Source organism: Dendropsophus ebraccatus, chromosome 3, assembly GCF_027789765.1.
Source record: "Dendropsophus ebraccatus isolate aDenEbr1 chromosome 3, aDenEbr1.pat, whole genome shotgun sequence".
Lineage (NCBI taxonomy): Eukaryota > Metazoa > Chordata > Amphibia > Anura > Hylidae > Dendropsophus > Dendropsophus ebraccatus.
Genome location: NC_091456.1, coordinates 132,894,433 through 132,904,416, shown reverse-complemented (window position 1 = coordinate 132,904,416; position 9,984 = coordinate 132,894,433). Strand labels below are relative to the sequence as shown.

The 9,984-nt window shown below is 45.9% G+C and overlaps 1 protein-coding gene across 2 annotated transcripts; it reads left to right on the top strand.

The window, feature by feature from the left end:
* The first annotated feature begins 2,346 nt into the window (after window positions 1-2,346).
* On the top strand, window positions 2,347-8,738 carry SRP19 (signal recognition particle 19). 2 transcript variants are annotated; one of them, XM_069964592.1, is made up of 6 exons: window positions 2,347-2,427; window positions 3,572-3,647; window positions 4,078-4,153; window positions 6,905-6,976; window positions 7,079-7,190; window positions 8,108-8,738. In XM_069964592.1, the coding sequence occupies exons 2-6, from the start codon at window positions 3,610-3,612 to the stop codon at window positions 8,236-8,238; spliced, it is 429 nt and encodes a 142-aa protein (XP_069820693.1). In that variant the 5' UTR covers window positions 2,347-2,427; window positions 3,572-3,609; the 3' UTR covers window positions 8,239-8,738. The 2 variants fall into 2 exon arrangements, with proteins under 2 accessions (XP_069820693.1, XP_069820694.1); XM_069964593.1 differs by having other exon boundaries at window positions 2,426-2,514.
* The last annotated feature ends 1,246 nt before the right edge of the window (window positions 8,739-9,984 follow it).

Here is a 9,984-nt window from a genome sequence, read left to right as displayed (position 1 = left end):
CCCCACATAGTAGCCTATGCCCCCATATAGTGCCCCACATAGTAGCCTATGCCCCCATATAGTGCCACACATAGTAGCCAATCCCCCCATATAGTGCCCCATATAGTAGCCAATCCCCATATAGTGCCCCACATAGTAGCCAATCCTTCCATATAGTGCCCCACATAGTAGCCAATCCTTCCATATAGTGCCCCACATAGTAGCCAATCTCTCCATATAGTGCCCCACATAGTAGCCAATCCCTCCATATAGTGCCCCACATAGTAGCCAATGCCCCATATAGTGCCCACATAGTATCCAATGCCCCATATAGTGCCCACATAGTATCCAATCTCCCTAATATAGTGCCCACATAGTATCCAATCCCTAATATAGTGCCTACATAGTATCCAATCTCCCTAATATAGTGCCCACATAGTAGCCAATGCCCCCACATATGTCCCACATAGTATCCAATCCCCCATATAGTGCCCCACATAGTAGCCAATCCCCATATAGTGCTCCACATAGTAGCCAATTCCCATATAGTGCCCCACATAGTAGCCAATGCCCCCATATATGTCCCACATAGTATCCAATCCCCCATATAGTGCCCCATATCATAGCCAATCCCCCATATAGTGCCCCACATAGTAGCCAATCCCCATATAGTGCCCCACATAGTAGCCAATCCCCCATATAGTGCCCACATAGTAGCCAATGCCCCCCATATAGTGTCTCACATATTATCCAATCCCCCCATATAGTGCCCACATAGTAGCCAATCCTCCCATTTAGCGCCCCAAATAGTAGCCAATCCTCCCATTTGTGTGGCCCCACCGAAAAAACAATAAACCAGTAACTCAGCTGTCCGCCGGGCCCAGCAGCTCCCCTCCCGGCAGAGCGCGCACTCCCGTCATCCTCCGGGGGGGGGGGGCAGTGGGGGGGGGGGGCAGGCAGTGGGGGGGGGGGGGGGGGGCGGGCAGTGGGGCGGGGGCGGGGGCAGGCAGTGGGGGGGGGGCGGGCAGTGGGGGGGGGGGGGGGCGGGCAGTGGGGCGGGGGCAGGCAGTGGGGGGGGGGCGGGCAGTGGGGGGGGGGGGGGGCGGGCAGTGGGGCGGGGGGGCAGTGGGGCATTAAGACACTGTGCCAGAAGTAATTCATGACAGAGGCTACAGGTCACTTCCGGCACAGTGTCTGTATACCCCGCTGCCCGCCCCGGAGGATGACAGGACTGTGCGCTTTGCCGGAAGAGGAGTTGCTGGGACTGGCGGACAGGTGAGTTACTGGTTTATTGTTCTTTTTCGGTGGGGCCACATATAATGCGGGATACTGGGTGCCGTCCCGGCATTGCGGGACAGCACCCCCAAAACGGGATTGTCCCATGGAATTCGGGACAGTTGGGAGGTATGTATATGGTCAGTTGCTGGCCCCGCACCGCTATTACACGTAGCGGTGTGCGGTTGGTGCCCAACGAAAATAGGTTCAAACCTATATCAATGATCAGCTGATGATCGTTGTTATGGGCTTATCATTGTATTTATTAGATGGAGTGTCAATCGGCCGATTATCGTTCCGTGTAATAGTACCCTTAGTGTGTCATTGCCTGTCTATGGGAGAGTGTGTGCTTCTCCGCTGAAAGAAGTGAGTGGAGAGGGGAGGAAGCGGACGTGTGTGCCCGCTCTCCCATTTACTCACAGCAGGACACTGAGCATGGTGGGATTGTTCTGTGTGAACATAACCCTAGCAGAATAAAATCTGCTGCAGGTCCTATATGTGTGAATGGGCCCTTATGTGTGTCACACGCATACACATCCGTATCTAGCCCTGTGTGTATAGATTGCATGCATATATGATTAGTTCATACACGCAGGAAATCTCGTACTCTCACAGTGACATCCCGCGTCCGGAAGATTTAGACCAGGGATGGGGAACCTTCGGTCCTCCAGCTGTTGAAAAACTACAATTCCCATCATGCCTGGACAGCCGAAGCGAAGCTTCGGCTGTCCAGGCATGATGGGAATTGTAGTTTTGCAACAGCTGGAGGGCCGAAGGTTCCCCATCCCTGATTTAGACAAACGATGGCACAGACGGTAAGGGAAACTAGTCACGTGACCCACCCCGCGTCACTGAAAAAAATACTTTCCTAATGCACTTTAGGACTGTTATGACGTAAATAACCATAAGAATCTCGCGGAAACCTCTTCATGGCCGGCGCTAGGACCAAGCGAGAATTTCTCGCGCTGCAGATCACAGACTCACACCTGTTGCTCTGGTCCTGCTATTGGTCTCCCAGATGCATAAACAACCAATCAGCGGTGTGACTGGACGCTCTTTCATATCGAGGCGTAGAGCGCAGGCGCTTTGTTATTGGCTGTGCGTATGTGACGTATTTCCGCTTCCTCACCCTGGCTCACCGGAAACACCAGTCAGCAGCTGCATTGGAGAGCGGTATGGTGGGGGTTTCGGGGATGTTGTGCGCTGTGTTATAGCTGAGAAGGTCCTGTACTGCAGCTTGGTTGTGCGGTCATTGGCTTGGTAGGAAGTCCCGTTACATGGCAGGGCTGCGCGGCTGTTATGGAGCTGTCTGTGCTCAGTGCCGGCAGACTTCTTTAGCGCTTGGGGCTCATTACTTTTGCTTGTCCACAGTTAATGTATTATTGGGCAGGGACATAACTTGTAGGTCTCAACCTGGCACCCGCTCGCTTTGTGCTGCTACAACTCCCAGTGTGCCCAGACAGCAGGATGCTGGGACTTGTAGTTTCTCAGCTATAGAGCCCCAGCTTGTAGGCCCACAGCACCATCACCGGGGTAATGAAGAATTACACTGTGCCCATTGAGATTGATGTGTTCTCTGGAAACAAACAGGCCCTCCAGAGAGAGAAGTCTATTGTCACCTCCCAGCAGCAGTCACCCCATCGCTTCTATGAACAATTTACCAGCAGAGTATATGCATTGTGAATTTCAAAACCAGACGACCCCTGTGAAATATGTTCATTTGCTCAGGAATCTTCTGGGACTGCCCTATTCATATGAATGGGATTTGCGGAATATATGCAAATTAAGTGTTATAATCCTTCCGTCTCTTCGTATACCGTATTAAAGGTACTAACACACTTGTTTGCAGCGATCCCGGCCCTGTTTACTCAATGGCAGACAAACTCGCAGCAGGGATATACCGCTGCAGAGTCGGCAAGTGGGTTTGTACCCTAAAAAAATGTATGTAAGGTTGCCGTCGACTTAGTAGTGACCCCACCACTGCTGGAATAGCAAAATGACCAACTTCTTGTAGTCGGATGTTTTCCAGTACCACAAATAAAAGAAAAACAAAACCATCCAGCTGGGTAAGGGAAGCTTTAGAGAAATCTCCCCATGTAGCTTCCTCTTTTTCTTCTGTGATGTTACAGCGTTGTTCTTTCCCCATTTCCTTTTGCGATTGGTCTAAATACCCAAACTTTGCCAGATCAAAATATTTGACATGGTTGACAGTGTACTTTCATCCTCTGAAGTTTACACTATAATATGGGGGACAGAAGTGTTTTTCTATCACAATTTACACATCTGTTTAATATATATAATTTTTTTTTTATTGCAGGTTGGTAACTGTAATATGCACTTGTGAGTAGACCAGCCATGGCAGACCTGAAGAAGCCCCATACAGATCCTGATAGGTAAACTAAAGCTATGGAAATTTTAGTAAATTAAATTGTCATTGCAGCTTCTGGTCAGGTCACATGAGTATATGTCTATTATAGATAACATGGCCGTAGAGAAAATAACTTCCCATTGTTTAACACAATGGGGGAGATTTATCAAACTGGTGTAAAGTAGAATTGTCTTAGTTGCCCCTAGCAACCAATCAGATTCCACTTTTCATTCCTAAGAATCTTTGAAAAAAGAAAGGTGGAATCTGACAATTCTACTTTACACCATGTTTAATAAATCTCCCCCCAATGTTTCTGAGAGGGTGTAAAAATAATTCAGATTTTGCCCTTTAATCTTAATTTAAGCAATTGATCATTTTTTCTTAACGATATGGGATAAAAGCTGATAACTACCGCCTTATTGACCCATTTTTGTTTGTTTTCTATTTTTCTCCAGATTTATCTGCATTTATCCTGCTTATATTAATAGTAAGAAGACTATTGCGGAGGGAAGGAGGATCCCTGTAGAAAAGGTTGGTGTGTACATTGTATAATACAGACACTGATATTCCTAACAGGAAGAATATGCACTGTATTTGCTGTTCACAAACCAATCTATGAGTTATGAATAAGAGAAACCTCCCACACAGATCATTAGCAATCCATATGTTTATTAAGAAAAACAGTTTTGCAATGGAAAAAGGCTAGCAATCCATGGATGCACTCTGTGTGATGGATTAATAACTAGAGATGAGGCGAATATATCGTAAACAGGACCAAATCATTTGTTGTGGGGATAATTTAACTTAAATTAAAATACCCCTTTAAAGTGTTGTCCACCTTGAACAATGCATCTTTGTTAGAGAGGTGTTTCTGCTATATGATGATCACTGGTTGCCCAGCTGGGGGACCCATAGGAGTCTGTTGTCAGGTGTGTGGAGGGCTTGAATCTGCCAGCATTGGTTTAGTTCTCCTACAGCAGGGGTAGGGAACCTTGGCTCTCCAACAGTTTCAAAACTACAATTCCCATCATGCATTGACAGCGAAAGCTTTAGCTGTCCATGCATGTTGGGAGTTGTAGTTTTGCAACTGTTGGAGAGCCAAGGTTCCCTAACCCTGCTGTAGGAGAACAGTGTCACCATTGGGTATATTAAAGTGGTATTCCCCCCCCCCCCCCCCCCCCCCCCCCAAGAGCTAAAAAAAATAAAATGCTCCCAAACATAGCTGGTCTTACTCACCAAATGACACCCCCCACCCCCGAGTATTTTGAGCCGCCTCCTCTCTTTCTAGCTGCTTCCGTTCCATAGACAAGTTTTTTTTTTAAAAAGCCAATCTATACCCAACATGGCGCCAGCCAGAAAACTACATCTCCCATCATGCAATGCTTATGCCTGATTGTTTCATGGTGTAGCAGAGCTGATATCCACAAGATATAGCAGAGTTGAGGCAGCGGCATAGCAGAGTTGAGGGGGGGGGGTTTGCGAGTGAGCACGGGGAGCCGAACTGTGCACAGGGCTGCTGAGGTGAGAACGGGGGCAGGATGGTTGCCCGCACTGTGGACTTGACGGGGGGGGGGGGGGGGGGGGTAATGCCGCTGATGAGGGGGGGTGGGGAGGAGGATCTGGCTGCACTGTGCAGTGGACCTTGGCGGGGGCCACGGGTGAGCGAGGGGGATCCGGCCGCACTGTGCACTGCACAGGGGGGAGGGCCACGGGTGAGAACGGGGGGGGGGGCAGTGTTGGGGGGGGCCACACAGTGTCGGAGGGAGATAGTGATCAGCAGCTGTCACTGTCTCCGTGTCCTCCCTCACTTCAGTGAGCCGGGTTAGTAGCGCTAACCCAGCCCATTGAAGAGACGGAGGACACGTGATCCCAACACGAAGGGGGGCCAGGAGCAGGGAGCTGTGTTGGACTGAGATTTGATAATTTTATGCGTTGTTTGGGGGGGGGGGGGGGAGGGGAATACCCCCTTTAAACATTACACATCGCTTATTGAAGTCTGTTGTTTTTGTATTCTGGTCCTCTAGTAGTGAATAGAGCACCATGTAGAGTGAGCCACTGCTGGGTCAAGAGATCGCATACAAATAATATAATGGTTGTGATCACAATCACTTGTATTCCCACATATGTAGTATTAAAGGGGTGCTTCGGCGGGGGGAGCACTTTTTTGGGGGGACCGGGGAGGAGGTGGCTGAAATAAAAGACGTCCACTTACCTCCCCGGTTCCAGCGGCGGGTCCCGCATCACGGCGCTCCGGTGCCCGGTTCCCAGACGCTTCCGGGTGTCTGACGCGGGCTCGAGACGTGACGTCTCAGGTCCGCTCACCCACTCAGTGAAGGAGGCGGGATCCGTTTGAAGTCCGCTCGGATCCTGCCTTCTTCACTGAGTGGCTGAGCGGCCCTGAGACGTAGCGTCTCGGGCGGCGTCAGACACCCGGAAGCGGCCGGGGACCGGAGCGCCGTGATGCGGGACCCGCCGCTGGAACCTGGGAGGTAAGTGGACGTCTTTTATAAAAGTGCCCCCACGCTGGAGCACCCCTTTAATGGAATGAGATGCTTACCACCTCACCCCCCCCCTTCCATTTTATGTTGATGTTAAATATGCAAGCAGTAAAAAAAAAAAAAAAAAAAAAAAGGGCCATCACCCAGAGAGTTTATGTAATAAGGTCACTGTTTATGTAACAGCATAGCTTCTTCCAGAAGAGGATTTGGCATCCTATTGTCACCATGGTGATATGAGGAACTTACCAGCAGATGCAGAAATGTGACTGTATCTGTGCTTGTGTACAATCCATTTACATAACATAGTACAATTGCAGTTGACATAACAAGGCATTTCATTATTTATAAATGAGAAGCTCTGGTCACCAAAAGTGAAATGTTATTTTTCGTGTTCTAGACATGAAAACTTTTCACACTCCTTTGGTGCCTTCCTTTCCTCTTCTTTTGATGGGATTTGATGACATTCTTATCTTATTTCAATGACTGCAATGTTGTGTATGTCCATGTAAACTGAAGAACTGAGATACCTGAGAAACAACGGAGAATGGAGGAAGTGTTAGTGTGACCTAAACCTATTGTTCATTTATAATCTTTATTTTCATGTCTGCTTTTTACTGCCCTGAGTGTGGGCTCTTCTTTGGGCTTACTCCAGAAGGACAGGAGATTCTAGCGCTTTCCACCTAACTGGGAGACCTCCACTGTCATCTTTCCTAACAGGTTATTTGGAAATGTTTTAACTAAACCAGGCAGTTCTCAGTTAATAGAGAATCGTTCTCTTTTTCAGGCTGTACAGAATCCAACATGTGTGGAAATAGCAGAAATATGTCGAGCCATGAAGTTAAATGTCATTGTTGAGGTGATACATTATTATGTTGTGGTTAGTTTGTCTTTCTGTAAAAAAAAAAAAAAAAAAAAAAAAAAAAAGGAATTTTAGTGTAACATCAGCTTCTCTACTCAGGGGGATAAGATGTACACACGTGAATGGAACCGGGATGTACAGTACAGGGGCAGAGTACGTGTGCAGCTGAGAAATGAGGATGGCTCAGCCTGCGTGGATAAACTTTTATCAAGTAAGTAATGTAAGGGTCCATTTACACAGATTATCTACCAAAAATGTGAAGCCCCAAAAAAATCTCAGGCTTTCCTTTATGACCTGATCTCTGTTTATAGTCTTTCTGGCTTTGGCTTCAAATCTTTGGCAGATAATCTGTTAAATAATCTTTGTGTAAACAGACCCTAATTGTTTGGAATCTATTCACCAAACAGTAATTTAACCCCCTCCTAATAGTCTGTAAACTCATGCATGCAAACAGGGCGCTCACTACTCATGTATGGATAATTATATGTATCTCACTGAAATGATTGCTTTTTGTCTATGTATGCACCCCCTGAATTGTAAAGTGCTGCGGAAACCTTTGGCGCTATATCAATAAAAATTATTATTAAAGTATCCCTAAACTGCATGCACTGCAGCAATGGGAAACTGCAACTGTTCATTATATATTGGATATTAGGACCCAAACTTATCAAAGGGTGTATAATTGGTGTAAACTGCTCAGAGCAATCAATAGCAGCTCACATGCTGAGCTTTGATTGGTTACTGTAAGCACTTTACAACTATTTCTGTTTTACAAACTTTGATAAATCTGGTCCCAGGTATTTGTCTTGTTTGTTTTCTTCCACTTTGCTTCCAAAACTGACATGAAATGCTGCTTTATCCCGAACAAGGGATTAAAGGGGTTATCCAGCGCTACAAAAACATGGCCACTTTCCCCCTACTGTTGTCTCCAGTTTGGGTGGGGTTTTGAAACTCTGTTCCAGTAAACGGAGCTGAATTGAAAACCACACCTGACCTGGAGACAACAGTAGGGGGAAAAGTGGCCATGTTTTTGTAGTGCTAGATAACCGCTTTAAGAGTGGATGTCCTTATTCTTAATATGTTTTCCTCATTATACAGTAATTAATGTTTGTCTCTCTGTTTTTAAAGGGAAATTAGTGATGCTTCGTGTGGCTGAGGATATCCCCAAACTTAAGACAAGAACACAGAAAAGTGGAGGTGGAGATCAAACTGTCCAGGTGGGCGAAGGAAGCAAGAAAAGTAGGAAAAAGAAGAAGTGATGGACTTCATATGATGATGAAGCAGAGATCAGGATAACAGTGCAGCTAAACAACAAATCGGAACCCTTCATAGTTAAGAAATAAAAGCAGCATCTCCAGAATCCGCTTCTTAAATAAATAGACTCATCTAAAACTGGATAGAAAGAAGTTACTGAGAACACATCCAGGAACTGGCGAAGATCAGAGTTTACTTTCATTTTCACACTGCATATGATTGGAAAGTGCAGGGGAGAACTTGGTTCTAATGCCTATGTTCTAGGTTAACAAAAATGCAATGTTAGTTCGTATTGTATCACCAAGAAACCCTAGAGAGATGAGTTGTTTTATTGACCAGGCTAATGAGTCTAAGCTGCTTTTTTTTTTTTTTTTTTTTAAATATATTGTTCACCTGTTCTAAATGAGTATTGTTTCAGATGCTGGGGCTTTGTTACTGCCTTATCTGTGACTGTACACGGTAACAATGAAACACAGATTTGTTTGAATAAACTAAGTTAAACAGATCACTGTCTACAGACTAGTTCTTTTAAGAGGAGAAAAGAATAGCGTAAGATAATTGTCAGTGATTAAACACAAATCAAGGGACCAAACAATAGCTGAAATATCAGTTTCCATTCCATTAAAACAGTGTTTAATATTAAGAGAATAACATCACAACTGCTTAACATCTATTCATCTATTAAACATAATGAAGCTTTTACTTCTCTTTATAACTATTAGTAATCCTATTTCATGACATCCAAATTAGGAGGCTTGATGCCAATGTTCCCTCACCTGTTAAGCTTAGTTGTTGCAAACTACAACCTCCATAAATGATATTGGCCTTTTCTACAACTACTACTTATGAACTAATGTGAATAAGTCCTAAACTATTGTTTTGGGGGGAAAACCAATGTTAATGCTAGATTATGGTAATAATTTTAGTAGCTGCTAGTCACTGGAAACAGGCTAGCAATGTTTAGTGTTGCCAAACTGTGAATGAATGCAAAATCTGGTGTAGAATATTATATGCAATGAGGCACATAAAGCCCACAAAGCGGTGGTTAAGTTCCTCCAGTGTTTAGGCCTATAGTTAATTGATTGACAACTGCCAGGAGGAGGTTTTAAGTTATTGTGTGTTTAGATGGAATTATCTGACAGATTTTTGAAGCCAAAGCCAGGAACAGACTGTGAACAGAGAGAAGGTCATGAAAGAAAGGGCCCTATTCCACAGTAACGATAATCGGCAGGATTAGCCCGATTCGGCCGATTATCGTTCGGTGAAATAGAGAGAACGATCAGCCGATCGTGTCATCGGCTGATCGTTCATTTAGGGCCAGACCTAAAATCATCGTTCCCCCACCACGCATCGCTACGATTGAATAGCGGTGTGTGGCGGGCGACCGACGATTTGACAAGCAGCAGCATCATACATTACCTGTCCAGGCGGCTACTCCGCGCTGTCTATCATCAGAATGGCCGGTCAGCTGACGGAGCGCTGCGGGACCCAGGGATGAAGACAGCGTGGAGAAGAATCCTGCACAGGTAATGTATGATGCTGCAAGGACATCGATAACTATGTCCTTGCAGCCCTCGCTCAACGATCATCAGGCCGTGGAATAGGCCCAGTAAACCAGCTTTGGTTTAAAAAATCTGTCAGATAAGTCTTTCTGTGTAAACCCACCATTAGGCACATGAGCCAGGTATTGTCTTAGGTGCCTGTGTGAGACAGCATAACTGATGTTAATCACAGGGGGAGGTTTAATACAC

What these genes read in the sequence shown, in the direction of transcription:
- SRP19 (XM_069964592.1), top strand. Translation starts at nt 3,610, where the DNA reads ATGGCAGACCTGAAGAAGCCCCATACAGATCCTGATAG. An exon ending in GGAGGATCCCTGTAGAAAAG is followed by an intron (nt 4,154 to 6,904) that starts GTTGGTGTGTAC and finishes TCTCTTTTTCAG; the next exon opens with GCTGTACAGAATCCAACATG. An exon ending in CGTGGATAAACTTTTATCAA is followed by an intron (nt 7,191 to 8,107) that starts GTAAGTAATGTA and finishes CTGTTTTTAAAG; the next exon opens with GGAAATTAGTGATGCTTCGT.